The sequence below is a fragment of the Scyliorhinus torazame genome, chromosome 28 (genome assembly GCF_047496885.1).
Source record: "Scyliorhinus torazame isolate Kashiwa2021f chromosome 28, sScyTor2.1, whole genome shotgun sequence".
NCBI classification, from domain to species: domain Eukaryota; kingdom Metazoa; phylum Chordata; class Chondrichthyes; order Carcharhiniformes; family Scyliorhinidae; genus Scyliorhinus; species Scyliorhinus torazame.
This window is the reverse complement of record NC_092734.1, coordinates 39758569-39784124: the sequence shown is the minus strand read 5'-3', so window position 1 is coordinate 39784124 and position 25556 is coordinate 39758569. Positions and strand designations below refer to the sequence as shown.

The 25556-nt window shown below is 52.9% G+C and overlaps 1 protein-coding gene across 3 annotated transcripts in view; it reads right to left on the bottom strand.

Moving 5' to 3' along the window:
• LOC140403691 (tolloid-like protein 2) overlaps positions 1–25556 on the bottom strand; it is a 726814-nt gene that overhangs the window by 227493 nt on the left and 473765 nt on the right. The window contains exons 1-2 of one of the 3 annotated variants that reach the window (XM_072491870.1): positions 16825–17156; positions 9405–9482 (exon numbers count right to left, since the gene is read on the bottom strand). The exons of 1 other annotated variant lie outside the window; for it this stretch is intronic. In XM_072491870.1, coding sequence (XP_072347971.1) covers positions 9405–9482; positions 16825–16894 — 148 coding nt within the window. In that variant the 5' untranslated portion in view covers positions 16895–17156. Of the gene's footprint in view, positions 1–9404; positions 9483–16824; positions 17157–25556 lie in introns of those variants that run through there. One more of the 3 variants, XM_072491868.1, reaches the window with a different exon arrangement.

Here is a 25556-nt window from a genome sequence, read left to right as displayed (position 1 = left end):
GCGCTCAGACACGGTCCGCGTACTGGCACTTTAACAACCTGCTGCTGGAGGCCGAGCGGTTCCTGGACTCGCTTCGCCGTTTCTGGGCCGGCTGGAGAAGGAAGCGGGGTGGCTTCCCCTCCTTGAGGCTACGGTGGGACGTGGGCAAGGCCCAGAACCGTGCCTTCTGTCAGGGGTACACAAAGGGGTCGATGCCGGGGCGGAACTCCACGATCGCCAAATTGGCTGAGGAACTCTTCGATCTGGAGTCACGTCTCGCTCAGCCCGATGAGGACTCAGCCCGATGAGGCTGGTGTACAGGGAGAAGCGGGCCGCACTGTGGGACCTGCAACTCGCCGGGTACGTACGTGAGGTTGCGGATCCGTCTCCTAACGGACATGGACCACCGCTGCCCCTTCTTCTACTCACTGGAAAGAGGACGCGGGGCCGGGTCGGCTGATTTCTACGCAGCTGGTCGACGACGGGTCCCTCGTCTCGGATCCGGAGGGGGTCAGGACCCTGATCAGGGACTTTTACTCCGACCTCTTCTCTCCGGATCCGTCCAGCGAGGACGCTTGCAGAGTTCTGTGGGAGGACCTGCCGCAGGTGGGCCCGGAGGGTGCCGGGAAGCTCGATAATGCCATCAACCTCCAAGAGCTGACCGGCGCCCTGGACAGCCTCTCACGTGGCAAATCCCCAGGGCTGGACGGGCTGACCGTGGAGTTCTTCAGGGTGGTCTGAGACGTCCTGGGGAGCGACTATGCGGGGGTCCTGGGGGAATGTATCGCGACCGGAGAGATGCCCCTTTCGGGGCGCAGGGCCATCATTGCCCTGCTGCCCAAGAAGGGGGATCTCCGCCGACTTAAAAACTGGCGACCGGTCTCCCTCCTCAGCACGGACTATAAAATCTTTGCCAAGGTGCTGTCTTTACGCCTTGGCTCCGTGCCCAACCACATGATCCACCCTGACCAGTCCTACAGTCCCGGACCGCACCATTTATGACAACATCCATCTGGTCCGGGACATTATTCATTTCACCCAGAGGACTGGTATGTTGAGCGTCTCCCTGTCTCTTGACCAGGAGAAGGCGTTCGACAGGGTGGGGCCCGGGGATTTGCTCGGGACTCTGCGAGCTTTCGGCTTCGGGACGCACGTTGTCGCCGGATCCGATTACTGTCCGCCGCCTCGGAGTGTCTGATTAAGGTTAACGGGTCCCTGACGGCGCCCCTTCGCTTTGGGAGAGGAGTGCGTCAGGGCTGCCCCCTGTCCGGCCAACTTTATTCTCTCTGCGTGGAGCCTTTCCTGCGGAGGAGGTTGTCGGGGCTGGTTCTGCGCGAGCCGGACGTGGGGGTGGTCCTCTCGGCGTACGCTGATGACGTGTTCCTCATGGTCACTGACCCCGGTGACCTGCGGAGGATGCGAGAGAGCCGAGCTGTCTACTCCGCCGCGTCTTCCGCACGGATCAACTGGGCTAAATGTTCCGGACTCCTGGTCGGTCCGTGGCAGATGGACCCCCTCCCGGAGCAGCTCAGGCCCTTCAGCTGGAGTCGGCCCAACAGCCTCTACTTGGGAGTCCATCATTGCCCGGCAGAGGAAGCCTGGCCGGCGAACGGGCAGGAGTTGGCGACCAAGGTCACCGCTGGCCTGGGACGCTGGACAGGACGGCTCCGAGTGCTGTCCCACAGGGGTCGAGTTCTCGTCATAAACCAGCTGATCGCCTCTATGCTGTGGTATCGGCTGGTCACTTTGACCCCTCCCCCTGACTTTGTCACACGCATCCAGAGAACCCAGCTTCGGTTCCTCTGGGACAATCGGTTGCACTGAGTCGCTGCGGAGGTCTTGAGCATCCAGATTGTGGAGGGCGGTTTGGCGACTTTCTGGCTTCAGACTCTGCAGCGTTACCTGTCCGTCGAGCCTCCTCCACGATGGTGCCCTGGCGACGGACTTCTTCCGCCAGGTGCCACGGCCTGAACTACGACGTGCAGCTCCTGTTCGTTGACCGGAATGCTCTTCGGAACTCTTTGTTGGCGCTGCCCGTCTTGTACCAGGACTTTCTCAAAGTCTGGAACACGGTCGCCACGCGCCGCAGCTCTCCCCCGTCAGGAGGGGTGGCTCTCGTAAGGGAGCCACTGGTCAGGAATCCGAACCTCCGCCAATATCCATTCGGGTGGCTGGCGGAGTGGAGGGCAGTAGATGCCGGGGTGACCAGGATCGGGGACATGCTGGGTGGCGGAGGGGCGGGCTGGACGACACCCTACGAGCTTGCCAGGCACGGAGCGGTGTCTGTACGGTGCCACCCAAGGCCTCAAAAAGGTCGTGCTCGGCCCCGTGGGCGCACTTGGGCTTGAGACGGCGCAGTTGTGCGACGGCATCCCGTCTGAGCGGACCCCCGCTCAGACAGAATTACACATTGGCCCCCGGGTGTTGGTGCGCCACAGCCGCCTCGCGGAAATACCCTCCATGCCCTTTGGCACTATGCGGAGGGGTTTCCTGTACGGCCTGCTGTTGCATACCTTCCACCTCCTTGCCCTCGCCCGCCGCCCGGACACGCCTTGGCGGGCCTTGTTGCCGTCCAGCGATGGAGGCCCCCACTGGAGGTCCCTCTGTGGAGGAGTCCTCCCCATAAAACGGGGGGACCTGGGGTGGAGGGTGCAGCGCATGGCGGTGCCATACAACCATTGTCTAAATCACTTCACGGCTCTGCCAGAGACCTGCCACTTTTGCGGCCTGGTGGAGATCGTGGAGCACGTTTATGTTGTCTGTCCCAGGCTGCTCTCCCTTTTTGGTTTCTTGACAACGTTGTTGTTGAGGTTTTCTTTGCACTTCAGCCCCACGCTCCTGATCTACAGACAGCTGGTGCGGAAGGGGGCGGGGAGGGCGGAGGGTCTCCTCGTGAACCTGCTCCTGGGCCTGGCCAAACTTGCCATTTCTAGGTCCAGTCAGCGGGCGACCGAGGGGGTTGTCCAGCCTGACTGTCTGCCCATCTCCGGCGGCCTCGTTCGTGGCCGGGTGTCCCTGGAGAGGGAGCATGTGGTGTCCACGGGCACACTCGAGGCCTTGCGGGCTCGGTGGGCACCGCGGGGGTCGGACTGCCTCATCCACCCCGATTCTCACACTTTAAGTTGACGGGTTTTGGATAAGTTTTGGTTTCCTTTCTTGTTCCTTTTGGGCTGAGCTCCACTCGCTGTTTTGGGGCACTCCCCTCTTTTGTTTTTTCCATCAGTTCCTTTATGTTCTTTTGCGTGGTTTGCACTCCCAGCATCAGGCCAGTCTCAGTGGCGAATGCTGCCCCAATCCTGCACGTGTGGATAAACGGGCAGGACAGAGATTCACAAAAAACACATACACAAAAACATAAATTAGAGCAGTGAGACCCTACAAAAGGTCTAAACCAAACAGCAACTTTTAAGTTAATTAACTAAATAAAAGAAAGACTAGACTTTAGATAAAAATGAAGCCTTATACTCCCTCGGTCACCAAGCTCTCACTATGGGTGTAAGCGTGCTTCAGTCAACACTTGAGTTACTGTCGCCATAGCTGCAGGTACTAGTGTTCCAAGAGTTTTGCACACCAGAAATCTGTCTTCCAAGGATTGATACGAATGCTGAGGTACCTCCCTGGGGGAGTGACAGTTTGTGGAGTATCTCGAGTGTAATTAGCTCATAGAATCGTTGTGATAATGAGCGATGCAGGCCATGATGCAACAATGACATCAGAGTGCTAGACACTCAGAAGAGACTCCGGAACATTCTGTCCCCAGAGAGATGTCATAGCCTATCTTAGACGTAGCAGTGAGCAGAGCAGAGGCAGCGGCACATCAAGATGAGAGCGAAACCCACAAGAGAATCGGCCCAGCTTGAGGCAAGCACCAGGTGAAAACTGCGCTCGCCCACAGCTGCCACACTCTGCCATGCCTGCTGCCAACCAGCCGACATGGGCAGTTGTCGCCCACGCCAAGGTGGAGCTGTACAAAGCTGGGCCTTTGAGAGCCAGAGCTCTCAATGTCGTCCACGTGCAGTCTCGACAATTGAAGGTCAGTGACCTTCCAGCAGCCGTACTGCAACCAGCAGGTACTGGACCAGGCAAAGAGCAGCAACTCGACAGGCCTGAGGGAATGCACAAAGCGGCAAGTTAGCACAGTGGAAAAAGAATCTGGGAAAAAGACTGTGCATTCACCCTATCCATGCCTCTCGTCATCTTATCCACCTCTATAAGATCACCCCTCAGCTTCCTAAGCTCCAAAAGTCCCAGCCTGTCCGATCTCTCCCTATAACTCAGTACCTTGTGCCCTGGCAACATTCTTGTAAATCTCTTCTGCACTCTCTCCAGTTTAACAACATCTTTCCGACAGCAAGGCGACCAAAACCGAACACAATACTCCAGGTGCGACCTCACCAACGTCCTGTACAACTGCAACATAACCTCCCAACGTCTATACTCAATGCCCTGACTGATGAAGGCCAGCAGGCTAAAAGCCCCCTTCTGGAAAGGGCAGCACGGTATCATGGTGGTTAGCACAATCGCTTCACAGCTCCAGGGTCCCAGGTTCGATTCCCGGCTTGGGTCACCGTCTGTGCGGAGTCTGCACATCCTCCCCGTGTGTGCGTGGGTTTCCTCCGGGTGCTCCGGTTTCCTCCCACAGTCCAAAGATGTGCAGGTTAGGTGGATTGGCCATGATAAATTGCCCTTAGTGTCCAAAATTGCCCTCAGTGTTGGGTGGGGTTACTGGGTTATGGGGATAGGCTGGAGGTGTTGACCTTGGGTAGGGTGCTCTTTCCAAGAGCCAGTGCAGGCTCGATGGGCCGAATGGCCTCCTTCTGCATTGTAAATTCTATGAAATTCTATGAAATTCACTGTCCTATCTACCTGTGATTCCACCTTTAGATAACTGTGCACCTGAACTCGAAGGACCCTCTGTTCCACGATGCTCTGAGGTCCGACTATTCACCATGAAAGACTGACCTTGATTTGACTTTCCAAAATGCAACACCTCTCACTTATCTGTATTGAACTCCATTTGCCATTTCTCGGCCCTCTTCCCGGCTGATTAAGATCCTTCTGCAATTTTTGATAACCTTCCTCACTGTCGACAATACCACCTATTTTAGTGTCATCGCCAAACTTGCTGATCGTGCCGTCTACGTTCTCATCCAAATCTTTGATAGAGATAACAAATAGCAATAGGCCCAGCGCTCACCCAGGTACTTTGTAAAGGAGGTGAGGCAACCCGCCTCTCCCACCCTCCCAGGCAGCGCGTCCCAGACCCGCCTCTCCCACCCTCCCAGGCAGCGCGTCCCAGACCCGCCTCTCCCACCCTCCCAGGCAGCGCGTTCCAGACCCGCCTCTCCCACCCTCCCAGGCAGCGCGTCCCAGACCCGCCTCTCCCACCCTCCCAGGCAGCGCGTTCCAGACCCGCCTCTCCCACCCTCCCAGGCAGCGCGTCCCAGACCCGCCTCTCCCACCCTCCCAGGCAGCACGTCCCAGACCCGCCTCTCCCACCCTCCCAGGCAGCGCGTCCCAGACCCGCCTCTCCCACCCTCCCAGGCAGCGCGTCCCAGACCCGCCTCTCCCACCCTCCCAGGCAGCGCGTTCCAGACTGTCACCCCAAAGAACAAAGAAATGTACAGCACAGGAACAGGCCCTTCGGCCCTCCAAGCCCGTGCCGACCATGCTGCCCGACTAAACTACAATCTTCTACACTTCCTATGTCCGTATCCCTCTATTCCCATCCTATTCATGTATTTGTCAAGATGCCCCTTAAATGTCCCTATCGTCCCTGCTTCCACTACCTCCTCCGGTAGCGAGTTCCAGGCACCCACTACCCTCTGCGTAAAAAACTTGCCTCGTACATCTACTCTAAACCTTGCCCCTCTCACCTTAAACCTATGCCCCCTAGTAATTGACCCCTCTACCCTGGGGAAAAGCCTCTGACTATCCACTCTGTCTATGCCCCTCATAACTTTGTATACCTCTATCAGGTCTCCCCTCAACCTCCTTTGTTCCAGTGAGAACAAACCGAGTTTATTCAACCGCTCCTCATAGCTAATGCACTCCATACCAGGCAACATTCTGGTAAATCTCTTCTGCACCCTCTCTAAAGCCTCCACATCCTTCTGGTAGTGTGGCGACCAGAATTGAACACTATACTCCAAGTGTGGCCTAACTAAGGTTCTAGACAGCTGCAACATGACTTGCCAATTCTTATACTCAATGCCCTGGCCAATGAAGGCAAGCATGCCGTATGCCTTCTTGACTGCCTTCTCCACCTGTGTTGCCCCTTTCAATGACCTGTGTACCTGTACTCCTAGATCTCTTTGACTTTCAATACTCTTGAGGGTTCTACCATTCACTGTATATTCCCTGCCTGCATTAGACCTTCCAAAATGCATTACCTCACATTTATCCGGATTAAACTCCATCTGCCATCTCTCTGCCCAAGTCTCCAAACAATCTAAATCCTGCTGTATCCTCTGACAGTCCTCATCGCTATCCGCAATTCCACCAACCTTTGTGTCGTCTGCAAACTTACTAATCAGACCAGTTACATTTTCCTCCAAATCATTTATATATACTACAAAGAGCAAAGGTCCCAGCACTGATCCCTGTGGAACACCACTGGTCACAGCCCTCCAATGAGAAAAGCATCCTTCCATTGCTACTCTCTGCCTTCTATGGCCTAGCCAGTTCTGTATCCACCTTGCCAGCTCACCCCTGATCCCGTGTGACTTCACCTTTTGTACTAGTCTACCATGAGGGACCTTGTCAAAGGCCTTACTGAAGTCCATATAGACAACATCCACTGCCCTACCTGCATCAAACATCTTAGTGACCTCCTCGAAAAACTCTATGAAGTTAGTGAGACACGACCTCCCCTTCACAAAACCGTGCTGCCTCTCACTAATACGTCCATTTGCTTCCAAATGGGAGTAGATCCTGTCTCGGAGAATTCTCTCCAGTAGTTTCCCTACCACTGAAGTAAGGCTCACCGGCCTGTAGTTCCCGGGATTATCCTTGCTACCCTTCTTAAACAGAGGAACAACATTGGCTATTCTCCAGTCCTCAGGGACATCCCCTGAAGACAGCGAGGATCCAAAGATTTCTGTCAAGGCCTCAGCAATTTCCTCTCCAGCCTCCTTCAGTATTCTGGGGTAGATTCCATCAGGCCCTGGGGACTTATCTACCTTAATATTTTTTAAGACACCCAACACCTCGTCTTTTTGGATCTCAATGTGACCCAGGCTATCTACACACCGTTCTCCAGACTCAACATCTACCAATTTCTTCTCTTTGGTGAATACTGATGCAAAGTATTCATTTAGTACCTCGCCCATTTCCTCTGGCTCCACACATAGATTCCCTTGCCTATCCTTCAGTGGGCCAACCCTTTCCCTGGCTACACTCTTGCTTTTTATGTACGTGTAAAAAGCCTTGGGATTTTCCTTAACCCTATTTGCCAATGACTTTTCGTGACCCCTCCTAGCCCTCCTGACTCCTTGTTTAAGTTCCTTCCGACTTTCCTTATATTCCACACAGGCTTCGTCTGTTCCCAGCCTTTTAGCCCTGACAAATGCCTCCTTTTTCTTTTTGACGAGGCCTACAATATCTCTCGTCATCCATGGTTCCCGAAAACCCCCTCTGGGTAAAAAACCTTCTTCCTCAAATCCCTCCTGAACCTCCTGCCCCTCACCCTGAACTTGTGTCCCCCTCGTAACCGACCCTTCAACTAAGGGGAACAGCTGCTCCCTATCCACCCTGTCCATGTCCCTCAGAATCTTGTACACCTCGATCAGGTCTCCCCTCAGTCTTCTCTGCTCCAGAGAAAACAACCCAAGCCCCAACCTCTCTTCATTACTGAAATGCTCCATCCCAGGCACCATCCTGGTGAATCTCCTCTGCACCCCCTCCAGTGCAATCACATCCTTCCTATAATGTGGCGACCAGAACTGCACACAGTGCTCCAGTTGTGGCCTCACCAAAGTTCTCTACAACTCCAACATGACCTCCCTGCTTTTGTAATCTGTGCCCTGATTGATAAAGGCAAGTGTCCCATATGCCTTTTTCACCCCCCTATTAACCTGCCCTCTGCCTTCAGAGATCTGTGGACAAACACACCAAGGTCCCTTTCTTCCTCGGAACTTCCCAGTGTCGGGCCATTCAGTGGATATTGTTTCTATCTGGCAAGGGTGAATGAAACATATTTGAATCTCTTGCAGTCTCGGGGCCCCCCTTACACAACAGTAAACAGCAGAAGGGGAAATGTTGCCAACATTAACTGCTCCAACCTGGAAAGAACCAGATGTTGTTCATTGGAGTACTGGAATGTGGAAGGATATTATCCCCCATAGAGGAATTGAAACAAAGGTTCACCAGATTTATTTCCAGGGTAGTGAGACTGTCGTATGAAGAGAGACTGGGCAAACTGGGCCGGTATTCTCAAGAATTTCAGAGAATGACAGGTGAAACCTCCAAAATACTGAAAGGGATAGGCAGGGTAGATGCAGGTAAGATGTTCCCCCTGATGAAATGAAATGAAAATCGCTTATTGTCCCAAGTAGGCTTCAAATGAAGTTACTGTGAAAAGCCCCTAGTCGCCACATTCCGGCGCCTGTTCGGGGAGGCGGGTACGGGAATTGAACCGTGCTGCTGGCCTGCCTTGGTCTGCTTTCAAAGCCAGCGATTTAGCCCAGCGTGCTAAAATTTATCCCGAATTAAGGAAGCAAGCAATTGGGGAGCGGAGATTGAGAGAACAAAATAAAGAAAGCGAGGGCCAAATAAAGAGGGAGCGAGCCAAAGAGAGAAAGAAAGCGAGAGCAAAATAAAAAAGATAGAGAGAACGAAACAGAGAAAGGGATAGAGAGCGAAATAGAGAGAGAGAGAGAGAGAGAGAGAGAGTGAAATGGAGAAAGGGAGAGAGAGCAAATGAAAAAGAGAAAGAGATGGAGAGCGAAGTAGAGAAAGGTAGAGAGAGAGAGGGAGGTGGAGAGATAAAGAGTAAAAAATGAATGAGCAATATCAAACATTGCCTAAAGCTATTGTTGATTTGAAAACCAGTTGCATTGTTTCAAAGCGGCATTTAAAGTTTAAATATTGGATAAGTTGCTTCGAGCATCACAATTATTGAGGGCTGGTTTAGCACAGGGCTAAATCGCTGGCTTTTAAAGCAGACCAAGGCAGGCCAGCAGCGCGGTTCAATTCCCGTACCAGCCTCCCCGAACAGGCGCCGGAATGTGGCGACTAGGGGCTTTTCACAGTAACTTCATTTGAAGCCTACTTGTGACAATAAGCAATTTTCATTTCGTGAAGAAATTAATCAGCTTCTGTAAATTCAGCTTGAAGCTGATGCTCGGACTGTGACCTTTAACCACGGCGAGCAGCAAAAATGGAAGCAAAAGATACCCAAAGCTGTGGCTGCGGTAACACATTACCCTTTCGAACGTTCCTGCTGCGTCCGGTTCCCAGTGTGGTGTTGCGGTGCACATTTCCCGCCAACTCCGTCGTCCCACCTGAAACAAATGGAGAGACAATATAAAGGGCGTGTGGGAACCTGATTCCACAAGTTGTCGAATGCATTGTTAAAATCTTCCTTCTATAAATAAATGACAAAAGTTTAATACAACAGGAGTAACAAAACAAACCAGGAACACCATATCAGTCAGGCCTAGACTCGCAGGATTCTCTTGCAGCCTTAAACCTCCCCCCCTTCCCCCCCCCCCCCCACCTTCCCTAAAAGCCCGCATATGCTCAGAAGGGAGAAAGGCTTATAAGAATATTCTGTAACAGGGTCTAATTCTGAAGGGGGTGCAGGGCCATAGGGATCTGGGGAGGGTATATGTTCACAAATCACCCAGGATGGTCGGATAGGTTGGTTATGGAATCCAGGGGTTTATAAAACCAATGATTAAAAAGGCAAGGAATGATAAACCTTTCTAAACACTGGACCATCCCCAACTGGAGCATTGTGTTCAACACTGGGCACCACACTCTTTAGAGAGAGTGCATAAAAGAGTGGTTAGCACTGCTGCCTCACCGCGCCAGGGACCCGGGTTCAATTCCGGCCTCTGGCGGCTGTCTGGGTGGAATTTGCACCTTCTCCCCGGGGCGTTTTCCAGCGTGGCCCGCTCCCACCGGCTGCGGGATTCTCCGTTCCCGCAGCAGGCCAATGGAGATTCTCATTGTGGGCACCTCAAGCCATTGGAAATGGGTTGGGTGTGCAGAGGCGGACCAGAGGATTCCCTCCGATGGAGAATTCCGCCGCCCCTGTCTGCGTGGGTCTCCTCCGGGCGCTCCGGTTTCCTCCCACAGTCCAAAGATGTGCAGGTTGGGTGGGGTTATGGGGATAGGATGGCAGAATGGGCCTAGGTAGGGGGCTCTTTCAGAGGGTCTATGCAGACACGATGGGCCGAATGGCCTACTGCTGCACTGCCGGAATTGTACGGTGTGTATGTGTGGTTCCGGAGTGAGGAACATCAGTTATGGATATAGATTGGAAAAGTTGGGACAGTTGTGCTCAGAGAGAGAAGGTTGAAAGAAGATTTGTTGAGGTGACCAAAATCAGGAGATATGTAACTTCCATTTGAGACCACAGTGGAGGGTCGTTCCTGCCCTTTTGAGGGTCACCCAAGGCCCAGATAGGATGCCAAGCTCAAGGCTATGAGCAATTGCCAACGGCAGAGTCTGTGGTGACGGCACAACTTCAGGAGGCAACGAGAAGCAATGCTGAATTTCGCGTTCGGTGTGCGCGCAAAGCCAACGGGCCGGGAAGTCTGGGCGGACAACCCGGGGCCCGCGGGCGAGTGGCCAATCTTTGGCGGTCCAGGTCCGCAGGCTGAGTCCGCTATGGAGCACAGCGTCGCCCCTGCAGGCCGCCACCGTGTGCGTGCGCGGCCTCTGAACCGGAAGTGCTGGGGGCCAAATCGGCAGCTGGAGCTGCGAGCTCTTGCGCTGCCTCCCTGCTCACCCCCAGCAAAACGGCGAATCCGTGGCCTTTTGACACCGGTTTTCCTGGCGTAAAAGACCCCCGTCTTCACGCTGGCGTGAGCACTTTGTCTCCAAAATGGAGAATCCAGCCCATTGTCTGTGATGATGGCCTCAGCACCTGGTGGACACGTCCGATGGGCACACTGCCCCCCCCCCCCCCCCATTTTTCTGGTGAATGCCTCAGAGTTCTGGTGGAGGTCGTTGCCCGGTGGGACATTTTGGTGCCCTGGGACAGCCGGAGAAGGGCACCAACAAGAGAAGGGGTTGCCGCCCAGGCCAGTGGGCACAGCAGAGTGCTTCAGTGCCACCAAAGATTTCATGATCTTCTACGGTTGATGAGGGTTACGCACAGAGATGTAATGGGACTCCCTGGAGGAGAGTAGCCGGCTGCCCATTCCTCCGAACACTCAGGGAGCGAAGAGTCTGCGTGCCAGCTATTACTGAAGCCTGTGCCTCGGTTGTCAGCACCATTGGCCTCAGTGTGTTGGAGGGCGAGGTGCGCGATTGTAACACACCCGCTAACTGGCTGTGGAGGGAGGGAGGGCGGGGGCAAGCTGGAGTGGACCCTCAGGGAGAGGGAGCACCAATGATGAATTCTCTTTCCATAGCGTGGTGGAGCGGCGAAGAACGGGCAGTGGAGGTCCCAATCTGCACGTCCCCAGCTGATACCAGAGTGACACACTGGAGCTGGAGTACCCCCGCCCAGCTCACTCCACCCGTCACGGTGAGGGAGGGTCTCGGATGAAGGTAAGTGTGCAGTTGCACAGATGCTCGTGCAGTGGCAAGTGCAAACGTTGTGAGTCCTTCTCATCCGGGATGGGAATGTCACAGCCAGAGTCGCCATTGAAGCTCCAATGCAGATGGCGCCATGCTGCAGGCCCCCATCACCAGCCCGCCAAGTCATGAGTGGATTCCGATATTTTGCAGCTGGTGGCCCTGAGGAGCCCCCATTAAAAGCTCAGAGGAAGACACATTTGCATCAAAACCCTCTGTCACCAGTCACCAGCGCAGATACTAACACATCAATGGGCATCAGGTTGCCGGCTCCGCTGGTACTGCACCATGGTGAGGGCGCATCACACTGGCATGAGCTGGCAGAGGCGGAGACATCCCAGGGCACTGGCAGCGGGAGGACTGCTGCAGACCAGGAACAGGCCGAGTCCGAGGCAGATGATGAGCCTCTGGAACCGTCCATCAAGCGGGAGATGCTGGTCCAGCGGGGAGCTCTGGCAGAGATCCAGGAGGATCTGGACACCATGGTCTCTGACATGGAGGGGTCCATGTGGAGCATGAGCTCTGCGTCCATCCTGAGCACCAAGCACATCTGATGATGCTATGGTGACCGAGGAGTGAGCACCCAAGGGGCTGGATGCTCCTCCCACCCAAGGGGCTGGACGGTCCTCCCACCCCAGGTGGAGCATACTCAGGTGCTAGAGGCCTGAGGAAGGCCTCCGAAGTCATCACGGCCTCTAGGATGGCAGTCAGCGGGCTGCCTCCATTGCTGCTACCAGCGAGGGGGGAGCACTAACACGCAGCACCCACAAACCTAACCCAAACGCACCTCGAGTACAACAAGGGCTTGTCACCTTGATTGTCGGAGGGCGTTGCTCCGACTCCCGCGTTCGCCTGCCGACCTCAATATTGCAGGTGTGCGCGCGATGACATCAGGATACACACCCACCGTCCATTTGCACAATTCTACGTGTGTTCAAGGTGGGTGTGCACTCGACACCGGAATGTAAAATTCAGGCTTTTCTCGAGCCGCACTCACACTGAAATAATGAATGGGGCCTTCTTCCGAGCAACTGAGAAACGCAGCCTGGTGAGGGGTATCTGCTACCCGATAGAATGGATAAACTGTTCCCTAACCATGTGAAAGAACACGGGTTTGAGGCGTTTGGCAAAAGAACCAAAATTAACACGAGCAAAGAAATGCTTACACAGAGGGTGGAGGATTCTCAGGAGGATGTGGTGGAGGGTCAGACAGAGGGGACAGGAATCCTCCAATCACAGCTTCCCGTGTCTTTGTGTTCCAGTGGCGAGGGAGATATCTGTGCGTCTATCCAGCTGCCATGTTAGTCTTTTCAATGCAGGTTTGAGCCGTCTTGAGGGCAGCCATTTTGTGCGAGGCCTCTTGTGACATTTTGACCTTGCCCCGTTGTGCGGTCAATCCGCATCCCACGAGGAGGCAGGCAGTGTTCACAAAAAGGTCCGTCTGTCATCCTCCTCGGACCCCAGCTGGGTCCTCTTCCGCAGGCAAAGAGTGAGAGAGAGAGTGTGCAGAAAGACAATCATTAGGATGGCTGAAAGGCAGCTCCTGAAGGCCACAGGAGAACCCTGACAGCCGGCAAGCTGTTCGACCAAGAGGTCGCCTGCATGGTTTTCAGGCTATTGAATAAATCCCCAGGCTCCATTTGGTGAAGGAAATAGGCAGCTACGACATCACTCATTCAGTACTTTTCCCTGTGATAAAGGATTGCGTGTACAATGGGACAGGGACCAGAGTTTAGATGAAAGATCCTTGACGAAAGTGGGGCGAGGCAGCAGCTCTGACAACTGATGTTCAGAGACGTTCACTCTGCCTCGTCCTCAATGTGAGGACACAGTCCATTCACTAAGTAAGCAGTAAGTACCACACAGCACACAGTACGGGCTATTGACCAGCCTCCGCACTCCCAGCGTCAATGACAATAGAGCGAGCAGCTGCCTTTCAGATGCCGTTTGTTTGCTGTCTCCCTGCCTCTTTTAGCTTTGAATGGGCCCGGAAGATTGAGTTGAAAAAGCCAGCACAAAGATGGTCTGTTCAATCGAAGGAGTTTTACAGCAAGTGGTTCCAGCACTGCGAACGTCGGACAACAACCCCAACCTCTTCACCCAGACACAATCTGAAAATGACAATCTCTGAGGCAAAGGAATCTTTAGGAAGTGGAGCTGCTGTTCATAAAGAATCATAGAATTTACAGTGCAGAAGGAGGCCATTCAGCCCATCGAGTCTGCAACGGCCCTTGGAAAGAGCACCTACTTAAGCCCACACCTCCACCCGTAACCCAGTAACCACACCTAATCTTTTTTTGGACACTTAGGTTAGCATGGCCAATCCACCTAACCTGCACATCTTTGGACTGTGGTAGGAAACCGGAGCAGCCGGAGGAAACCCACGCAGACACTGGGAGAACGTGCAGACTCCCACAGACAGTGACCCAGCGGGGGGGGGACCCCCCCCCAGGTCCCTCTGTTGTTGGAGGCGTCGGAGATCTCCCTCACAGCTTTGCCTGTTGGCCGCCGTTCCAGTGGCTGTAGGGCCGGGTCAGGGGTGTCTAACACATCGGGGAGCGTCACTTCCGTGCCGATTGTCGGGGAGATCCCGTCAGCGCTCCCTCCCTGGAGGGTTCCGTGTCCACAGCTGATGCAGAGTGTTCCATCTCGTGTGGACCTGTGTCCAGGCCCTTGGGGAGCATTGCCCCCTGGATCATGGATGGTGGGCAAGAGAGACAAGGGCCAAATTCATCTGGCGGGGCTGGGCTCGCTGCCTTTGACTTGGGCCACGCGTTTGTGTACAACCCTCTGTGTGGAAGAGGCAGGTCATGTCTTCTTCACAATGGACCCCAGAATCCACTGGGTGCCGTCCTCACAATTCCGGACGTTGAACCCTCTGTCCTGCTCGTGGTGGTCATGAGGTCTCTTCTGGAGACCTTGCTTGTTCTCCACCTTCCCGCCAAGGCTGGGAAACGCTGAGCTTAGACGGGTTTGCAGCCGTCGGTCCATCAATAGTTCTGCCGGTGCTACCCCGGTTGTCATGTGTGGCGTGGTCCGATAGTTGGACAAAAGCGTGCCAGTTTCGTCTCAAGTGACCCTGTGCCTTGTTGCTTTATGCCCCTCTTTCTAATGCCGGCTTGTAGCACAATCAATCACTCACGAGGCGAGAAGAGATGAAGTCAATCAAAGGCTTTATTACGCAGACTTGTTCCCCAGCAGCTCGGTTACAGAATGTGGCTGCTGGGAGAACCCGGGTTCTTATACTCCGCCTTACTGGGTGGAGCCAGCAGGCAGCAGATCCAATCAGGACCCAGTGTCTGCCCACCAATAGCCTCTCGGCATCACTGGGTACCGTACTACCCCTAATACATACCACCACACCGCTCAACTGGACCGTTTGAAAAGGGATGGTTTGTGGCGGTCCGAATGTGATAACTCCATTCTCAAGAATTCGTCGCGAGTGGAGGTGGCGAGCACCTCCCAGATGCCATGGACTCTGAATGATTGCTATAGCTTCTCTATGATGGTCTGCGAAGTGGTGGACATGATCCATTTCGAGTGGCCGTCAATTAGTAGTTGAAACACTGACCCCAGGAAGAACCCAGTGAAGTTGGCGTGTAACCGCACCTAGGGCCACCCCAGCCATTCCCGGGCTGGAGCGAGGCTGACGGGGGGAGTTTTTGATGCTTCCGGCAGGCGGCACACCAACCTCCCGATACCACCATCGAGCACTGGCCACCACACTTTCTCCTGGCAAACATCTTCATTTTGAACACCCCCGGATGTCCAATGTGTAGAATGGTTTTTCTGCTTTGCCTCAGAATACTGGGGCTCTCCACAGGAGAATGATGTCTCTAACACCAAGCTATAGAATAGAATCATAGAAAAGTTACTGCACAGAAGGAGGCCATTCAGCCCATCTTGTCCGTGTCAGCCCGAGGACTCCCAGGTGTCCTTTTTGATCCCGCCTTCCTGCTCCCGGTCCACAGCCCTGCAGCTCACAGCATAAGGTGGCGATCCAGGTACTTTTTAAAAGAGTTTAGGGTCTCTGCCTCCACCACCAACTCGGGCAGCGAATTCCAAACTCCCACTACCCTCTGTGCCCTCTGCACCTTCTGCCACTTATCCTGAATCTATGTCCCTGGTTCTAGAATTCTCCGCCAAGGGAAACAATTTCATCCTGTCCACTGTCTTCCCCTCATAATTTTTTACACCTCAATTAAGTCACCCCTCAGCCTTCTTTGTTTCAAGGAAAATAACCCCAACCTCTCCAATCTCTCCTCGTAGCATCATATATACATTATGGGCGGGATTCTCCGCCGGCGGGATGCTCCGTTTTGCCGGTGCTCCGGGGGTTTCCCGATGGCGTGGGGCTGCTCCACAATGGGAAACCCCATTGACCGGCCGGAGTAACGGAAATCCCGCCGGCGGGGCGAGGCAGCAATGTGACGTGGCGGGGCGGAGAATCCAGCCCACGCTATATCGGTGATATCACTTTGTCTGCTGTGGAAAGGCTGAATAAGGGCTTGTGGTCCATGATGATTGCAAAGTGCCGTCCAAAGACGTACTGATGACATATTTTTAACCATGACAATCACAGCCAGTCCCTCCGTTTCAATCTGAGACCACCGGCACTCTGCTTCAGCCAAGGTTCTTGAAGTGTAGGCTGCTCTATCCTGTACTGGGATTGTTCAGTGTCTATACACTATCTACACTCTGTCATCCCAGCGAAGGGCCAACACAGGCCCAATGCCATATGGGGAGGGATCGGACGTGATGATGAGGTTCAGATGGGTCGTGGTGTGTTAGTAGCTTAGAGAATAATAGTTGGCGTTTTATTTTGCCAAATGCCTCCTCTTGTGCCGCCTTCCATGCCCATTTCTGGTGTTTTGGTAAGAGTGCATATAACGATGCCAGTAGTTGCCAGATTTGGAATGGTCTTTCCAGAATAATTAATGAGCCTTAGCTCTGGTGTATTTTCTGGTGTTGGGGCCTGCTCGATAGCTTGAACCTTCTCTTCCACCAGGTGCAAACCGTCCTTGTCAACCCAATCGCCAAGATCACCTCTCCCGCCTGGAAGACGCACTTGCCCCTTTTCAGGCGGAAACCTACCTCCCAGAAAGGGCGGAGGACTTCCTCTAAATTGTCCAGGTGTTCCTTCTCGGAGGCTCCTGTAATCCATCCGTCATCCAGGTAGACAGCCCCCCTCGGGAGCCCTTGAAGGATGCTCTCCATAACCGCCTGATGTTCGTGCAGGTGGATCGTACTCCAAATGGAAGCCTGGTGGCTTCATAATACCCACAGGGGATTGTGAGGGTTGCATATTTCCTGGACGCCACATCTACTGGGACTGTCCCGTGTCTATATTCTATCCTGTACTGGGACTGTCCCATGTCTATACTCTATCCGGCACTGGGACTGTCCCATGTCTATACTCTATCCGGCACTGGGACTGTCCCGTGTCTATACTCTATCCTGTACTGGGACTGTCCCGTGTCTATACTCTATTCTGTACTGGGACTGTCCCTTGTCTATGCTCTACCCTGTACTGGGACTGTCCCGTGTCTATACTCTATCCTGTACTGGGACAGTCCCATGTCTATACTCTATCTGGCACTGGGACTGTCCCGTGTCTATACTCGATCCTGTACTGGGACTGTCCCGTGTCTATACTCTATCCTGTACTGGGACTGTCCCATGTCTATACTCTATCCTGTACTGGGACTGTCCCGTGTCTATACTCTACCCTGTACTGGGACAGTCCCGTGTCTATACTCTACCCTGTACTGGGACTGTCCCGTGTCTATACTCTACCCTGTACTGGGACTGTCCCGTGTCTATACTCTATCCTGTACTGGGACTGTCCCGTGTCTATGCTCTACCCTGTGCTGGGACTGTCCCGTGTCTATACTCTATCCTGTACTGGGACTGTCCCGTGTCTATACTCTATCCTGTACAGGGACTATCCCGTGTCTATACTCTATCCTGTACTGGGAGTGTCCCGTGTCTATACTCTATCCTGTACTGGGAGTGTCCCGTGTCTATACTCTATCCTGTACTGGGACTGTCCCGTGTCTATACTCTATCCTGTACTGGGACTGTCCAGTGTCTATACTCTATCCTGTACAGGGACTATCCCGTGTCTATACTCTATCCTGTACTGGGACTGTCCCGTGTCTATACTCTATCCTGTACTGGGACTGTCCCGGGTCTATACTCTGTGCGAGGATTGAATTTGAATTTTAGTTATTGTCACGTGTACTGAGGTACAGTGAAAATTGTTCTGTGTACAGTCCAGGCAGATCGTTCCATACACCTAGAAACATAGGACATACGATAAATACACAATGTAAATACATAGACACTGGCATCGGGTGAAGCATACAGGGTGTAGTGTTAATGAGGTCTGTCCATAAGAGGGTCATTTAGGAGTCTGGTGACAGTGGGGAAGAAGCTGTTTTGAGTCTGTTCGTGCATGTTCTCAGACTTCTGTATCTCCTGCCCGATGGAAGAAGTTGGAAGAGTGAGGAAGCCAGGTGGGAGGGATCTTTGATTATGCTGCCCACTTTCCCCAGGCAGCGGGAGGTGTAGATGGAGTCAATGGATGGGAGGCAGGTTTGTGTGATGGACTGGGCGGTGTTCACGACTCTCTGAAGTTTCTTGCGGTCCTGGGCCGAGCAGTTGCCATACCAGGCTGTGATGCAGCCCGATAGGATGCTTTCTATGGTGCATCTGTAAAAGTTGGCAAGAGTTAATGTGGACATGCCGAATTTCCTTAGTTTCCTGAGGAAGTATAGGCGCTGTTGTGCTTTCTTGGTGGTAGCGTCGACGTGGGTGGACCAGGACAGATTTTTGGAGACGTGCACCCCTAGGAATTTGAAACTGCTAACCATCTTCACCTCGGCCCCATTGATGCTGACAGGGGTGTGTACAGTACTTTGCTTCCTGAAGTCAATGACCAGCTCCTCAGTTTTGCTGACGTTGAGGGGGAGATTGTTGTTATTGCACCATGCTTGTAGGATCTCAATCTCCCTCCTGTATTCTGACTCGTCGTTATTCAAGATCCAGCCCACTATGGCCGTGTCATCAATAAACTTGTCGATGGAGTTGGAACCAAATTTTGCCACGCAGTCGTGTGTGTATGGGGGGTATAGTAGGGGACGAAGTACGCAGCCTTGCGGGGCCCTGATATTGAGGACTATTGTGGAGGAGGTGTTGTTGTTTATCCTTACTGATTGTGGTCTATGGGTCAGTAAGTTGAGGACCCAGTTGCAGAGGGAGGAACCAAGTCTAAGGTTTTGGAGTTTTGATATGAGCTTGGCTGGGATTATGGTTTTGAAGGCGGGGCTGTCGTCAATAAATAGGAGTCTGATGTAGGAATCCTTGTTGTAGAGATGCTCCGGGATGAATACAAGGCCAGGGAGATAGTGCCTGCTGTGGACCATGCAGATGGTGCAGGAGGGAGGGATTCAGATTTTTTGGGAGATTGGAACTGGTTCTGGGAGAGGTGGGACCATTAAAAATTGGATGGTCTACACCTGGGCAGGACTGGAACCAATGTCCTCGGGGGGTTATTTCCCAATGCTGTTGGGGAGGGTTTAAACTAATGTGGCAGGGGGATGGGAACCAATGCAGGAAGTCGGAGGGTAGTAAAGAGGGGATAGAAACAAAAGGCAGAAAAGTGGAAGGCAGAGAAACAGATTGAACTGCGTTTATTTCAATGCAAGAGGCCTAACGGGCAAGGCAGATGAACTCAGGGCATGGGTACATGGGACTGGGATATTATAGCTATTACCGAAACATGGCTAAAGGAGGGTTTTGCGAGGGCCACGAAGAATCCAGCACAAGTTTAAGGATACAAAGTAATAACATTTATTTACAATAACATATATACAGAACAGTAGCAGTAACTTCCCTTGCTACATACTCCTTCCTCCCGGTTCCTGAACTGGCCAGCTTTATTTATACTAGGAGTTTACTAGTGGTTTCTCCGCCCCCCAAATTGGGGAAGCTCAGACTCCCACAGGATTGTGGGATAGTCATTAGTCCCCAGCCAATGGTAAGTAGGCAGGTTATAACATCCCTCCCCCGCAAAGTCCAAGGAATCCACCGAAGATCCTGGCGAAGGAGGGCGTCGGACTCGTTTGGCCGCAGGCCGGACACCATTTGCACGCGGCGCTGGATCAGGCGGCGTGTAACGAGACGGAGACCGGCGCTTCCGTGATGAACGGCGCAATGGTTGTACATCCACGGCCCGTGGACCCGAGGATTCCCCCTCTGATGTATCCTGTGTCTCCATTTCGGAGTCAGAGTCTGCTGTCTCCGTCATGTCAGCATTTGTAGAAATGAGCTCCGGGGGCGGGGAATCTTTTGAGGGGATAGTCTTCTGGACCGAACATGGTCGCATTTGAGGGTAGAGCAGTTGATGTGGTGTATATGGATTTCAGCAAAGCGTTTGATAAGGTTCCCCACGGTAGGCTATTGCAGAGAATACGGAGGCTGGGGATTGAGGGTGATTTAGAGATGTGGATCATAAATTGGCTAGCTGAAAGAAGACAGAGGGTGGTGGTTGATGGGAAATGTTCAGAATGGAGTACAGTCACAAGTGGAGTACCACAAGGATCTGTTCTGGGGCCGTTGCTGTTTGTCATTTTTATCAATGACCTAGAGGAAGGCGCAGAAGGGTGGGTGAGTAAATTTGCAGACGATACTAAATTCGGTGGTGTTGTCGATAGTGTGGAAGGATGTAGCAGGTCACAGAGGGATATAGATAAGCTGCAGAGCTGGGCTGAGAGGTGGCAAATGGAGTTTAATGTAGAGAAGTGTGAGGTGATTCACTTTGGAAGGAATAACAGGAATGCGGAATATTTGGCTCATGGTAAAGTTCTTGAAAGTGTGGATGAGCAGAGGGATCTAGGACTCCATGTACATAGATCCCTGAAAGTTGCCACCCAGGTTGATAGGGTTGTGAAGAAGGCCTATGGAGTGTTGGCCTTTATTGGTAGAGGGATTGAGTTCCGGAGTCGGGAGGTCATGTTGCAGCTGTACAGAACTCTGGTACGGCCGCATTTGGAGTATTGCGTACAGTTCTGGTCACCGCATTATCGGAAGGACGTGGAGGCTTTGGAGCGGGTGCAGAGGAGATTTACCAGGATGTTGCCTGGTATGGAGGGAAAATCTTATGAGGAAAGGCTGATGGACTTGAGGTTGTTTTCGTTGGAGAGAAGAAGGTTAAGAGGAGACTTAATAGAGGCATACAAAATGATCAGGGGGTTGGATAGGGTGGACAGTGAGAGCCTTCTCCCGTGGATGGAAATGGCTGGCACGAGGGGACATAGCTTTAAACTGAGGGGTAATAGATAAAGGACAGAGGTCAGAGGTAGGTTCTTTACGCAAAGAGTAGTGAGGCCGTGGAATGCCCTACCTGCTACAGTAGTGAACTCGCCAACATTGAGGGCATTTAAAAGTTTATTGGATAAACATATGGATGATAATGGCATAGTGTAGGTTAGATGGCTTTTGTTTCGGTGCAACATCGTGGGCCGAAGGGCCTGTACTGCGCTGTATTGTTCTATGTTCTATGTTCTATGGTCTACATGTTTTCGCTGGAGACGACCCTGGGCTTGCACCTGGTAAGATATAGGGCCCGTTTGGCGAAAGATTACACCAGGAACCCATTGGGCACCACTAGCAAAATTCCGAACGAACACTGGGTCACCGGGCGCAAACTGCCGAATCGGCCGATGCCGAGAAAATCCCTGTCCCTGCCGTTCTTGTGTGCGGCGTACTTTTGCGCCAATGTCCGGGAAAACCATACTGAGGCGGGTGCGAAGTCTCCGGCCCATTAGGAGTTCTGCGGGAGCTACCCCAGTCACTGCATGGGGGGTGGTCCTGTACGTAAACAAAAAGCGAGCCAGTCTCGTGTCCATTGATCCGGAAGACTGCTTCTTTAGGCCTCTTTTGAATGTCTGCACTGCGCGCTCTGCCAACCCATTTGAAGCCGGGTGGTAAGGGGCAGTGCGGATATGGCGGATGCCGTTCATCTTCGTGAACCTCGCAAACTCCTCACTCGTGAATGGAGTGCCGTTATCCATGACCAGCACCTCGGGGAGGCCATGCGTACTAAACGATAAATGCATCTTTTCAATTGTTGCGCAGGACGTTGTCCCTGCATCTTATGCACCTCCAGCCATTTAGACTGGGCGTCAATTAGTAGAAGGAACATGGATCCTTGAAAAGGGCCTGCGAAATCTGCATGCAAGCGTGCCCAAGGCCGCCCTGGCCATTCCCAGTTATGTAGGGGCACGGCCGGCGGAAGCTTCTGATGCTCCTGGCAAATGGAGCAGTTTTGGGCCACCTTCTGAATGTCGGTGTCGAGGCCTGGCCACCAGACATAACTCCGGGCCAACATTTTCAGTTTGGTCACGCCTGGATGCCCATTGTGCAAGTCTGTTAGTATCAGCTCCTGGCCTTTTTCCGGGACAATCACACGCGTCCCCCACAAGAGGATGCCGTCTTCCACGCTGAATTCTGACAGCTTTGAGGAAAATGCCTGCAACTCGCCTGGGAGCTGTCTATGCTGCCCACCATACAGGACTATGTGCCGAACCTTTGACAGGACTGGCTCCGTCTGGGTCCACTCACGGATCTGTGATGCCGTGACAGGCAAGGTGTCCATAAAATTTAGGGTTGCAACCACCTCACCGGTCGTGGGGGTCGACATGGGGCCGGTCGATAAAGGCAATCGGCTCAGTGCGTCGGCATTTGCTATCTGCGTACCTGGTTTGTGCTCCAGAGAATACTCGTATGCAGCAAGCAACAAAGCCCAGCGCTGGATCCGTGCAGAAGCAATGGGCGGTATTGGCTTATCCTCTCTGAAAAGTCCCAGAAGAGGCTTATGATCAGTCACGATAGTGAAATGGCGGCCGTACACGTACTGGTGGAAGTGTTTCACCGCAAAAACCACTGCCAGGCCCTCCTTCTCGATCTGCGCGTACTTTTTCTCCGCTGCAGTCAATGTGCGGGAGGCTAAAGCTATCGGTCGTTCGGCCCCGTTCTCCATCTTGTGGGACAGGACGGCCCCAATACCATACGGGGATGCATCACATGTGATGAGCAAAGGCTTTCCAGGATCATAGTGGGTCAGTAACCCAGACGACAATTGTTGCTTTACCCGCCGGAAATCGGTTTCTTGCGGCTGACCCCAAACCCAGGTGTGATTTTTCTTTAGCAGCAGGTGTAAGGGGGCCAGCGTAGTTGCCAGATTGGGGAGGAACTTCCCGTAATAGTTTACGAGACCGAGAAAAGAACGAAGATGCGAAGTGTCAGTTGGGGCGGGGGCCTGTTGAATTGCACGCACCTTCTCTGCGACGGGGTGCAGACCTTCGCGGTCCACCCGATAACCTAAGTAGACTACTTCCTTTGCCCGAAATACGCACTTTATGCAACGTAAACGGACTCTTGCCTCCGAAAGGCGTCTAAGGACAGCCTCCAGATTTTCCAAATGTTCCTGCTCCGACGTCCCTGTAATCAAAACGTCATCTAGGTAGACAGCCACACGTGGTAAACCTCTCAAAATGCCCTCCATAACACGTTGAAAAATTGCGCAGGCAGAGGATACTCCAAAACCGTGTATATTCATACAGGCCCCGGTGTGTATTAATCGTTACATATGGTCGGGAGGCAGGGTCCAGCTCCAACTGCAGGTAGGCGTGACTCATATCTAATTTTGTGAACGAGAGTCCACCTGCATGTTTCGCGTAGAGATCCTCTATGCGAGGCATTGGCTATCGGTCGAGTCGGGAAACTGTATTCACTGTAAGTTTATAGTCGCCACACAAGCGAACTGTGGCATCTGGCTTCATTACAGGTACAATTGGTGCTGCCCAGTCAGCAAAACGGACGGGCCTGATAATACCCAAACTCTCCAAACGAGTGAGCTCCCCTTCTACCTTCTCGAGCAAGGCGTAAGGCACTGGGCGCGCCCAGAAATAGCGCGCCGTGGCTCCTGGTTCGACTTGGATACGGGCTACGGCCCCTTTTATTTTCCCCAAACCAGGCTGGAATACACCTGGGTATCGTCCTAGCACCGCAGTCAACCCTTCAGAAACTGTTTGGAGGATGTGCTGCCGCTGCAACCGCAAATGGCGCAACCAGTCCCGACCCAACAGGCTGGGCCCATGGCCGCGCACCACAATAAGCGGGAAACGCCCCTCCTGGCGTCCATAGACAACAGGGGTCATTGTAGTTCCTGCAATGTCCAGTGGTTCCCCCGTGTAGGTGGCCAACCTGGCCTGTGAGTCGGTTAATGTAAGGGTCTGTATACCCTGCTTGATGCGGTCGAATGTCCTCTGGGCGATCACGGAGACCGCTGCGCCAGTGTCCAACTCCATCTCAAGCGGGTGACCATTGACCCGTACTGTCACCTTAATGGGGGCCACACGGGGAGCTGACACACAATGCAGCTGCAGGCAGTCGTCCTCCGCCCCAAGGCATGCACTTCCATTCCCTGTAGCTCCTGTACTCCTCGTTCTGCGCTCTCTCGGGACAATACTATTTGAATGGCCTGTTGAAAAGTCAATGTTGGCTCCGCTAACAACTTTCTCTGGGTGGCCGCATTGTTAATACCGCAAACCAAACGGTCGCGTAACATTTCTGACAAGGTCTCACCATAGTCACAGTACTCCGCAATCCTGCATAGCCTGGATAGAAAATCGGCAAGGGATTCTCCTGGGGTCCTCTCAGCGGTATTAAACCGGTAACGCTGGACTATCGTGGATGGGGTTGGGTTAAAATGTTGCCCCACTATATTCACAAGTTCATCAAACGTTTTGGTGTCCGGCGCAGCTGGGTACGTAAGGCTCCTAATCACCCCAAACGTATGCGGGCCGCAGGCGGTGAGCAATATGACCACCTGGCGCTCGTTGTCGGTGATATTGTTTGCCCGGAAATAGTAATGCATCCGTTGTGCGTACTGGTTCCAGCTTTCCAGCGCAGCATCAAAAACATCCAAACGTCCGTACAGAGACATGGTATAATAGAAAAAAACTTCCAACCTGTATCCAACAAAAATCCAGGGAGGTGGCTTCAGCAGTGTAGACAGCTATTCACTTTTACCTTCGTCGCCAGTTTTGTGAGGGCCACGAAGAATCCAGCACGAGTTTAAGGATACAAAGTAATAACATATATACATAACAGTAGCAGTAACTTCCCTTGCTACATACTCCTTCCTCCCGGTTCTTGAACTGGCCAGCTTTATTTATACTAGGAGTTTACTAATGGTTTCTCCGCCCCCCTCATTGGGGAAGCTCATACTCCCACAGGATTGTGGGATAGTCATTAGTCCCCAGCCAATGGTAAGTAGGCAGGTTATAACAGAGGGGCAGGACTGGCAGCTGAATGTTCCGGGGTACAGATGCTATAGGAAATGTAGACCAGGAGGTAAGAGAGGAGGGGGAGTTGTGTTTTTGATTCGGGACAGTATCACGGAAGTATATCCGTGGGGATATATCCGAGGGTTCGCTCACTGAGTCTATATGGGGAGAACTGAAAAATAAGAAGGGTGAGATAACTTTGATAGGACTGTACTATAGGCCCCCAAATAGTCGGCGGGATATTGAGGAGCAAATATGTAAAGAGATTACAGACAGCTGCCGGAAAAATAGGGTGGTAATTGTTGGGGACTTTAACTTTCCCAACATTAACTGGGACAGACATAGCACTGGGGGTTTGGATGCAGAGAAATTTGTCGAGTGTATTCAGGAGGAATTCCTCATTCAATGTGTAGATGGCCCGACCAGGGATGGGGCAAAACCTAACCTCCTTTTGGGGAATAAGGAAGGGCA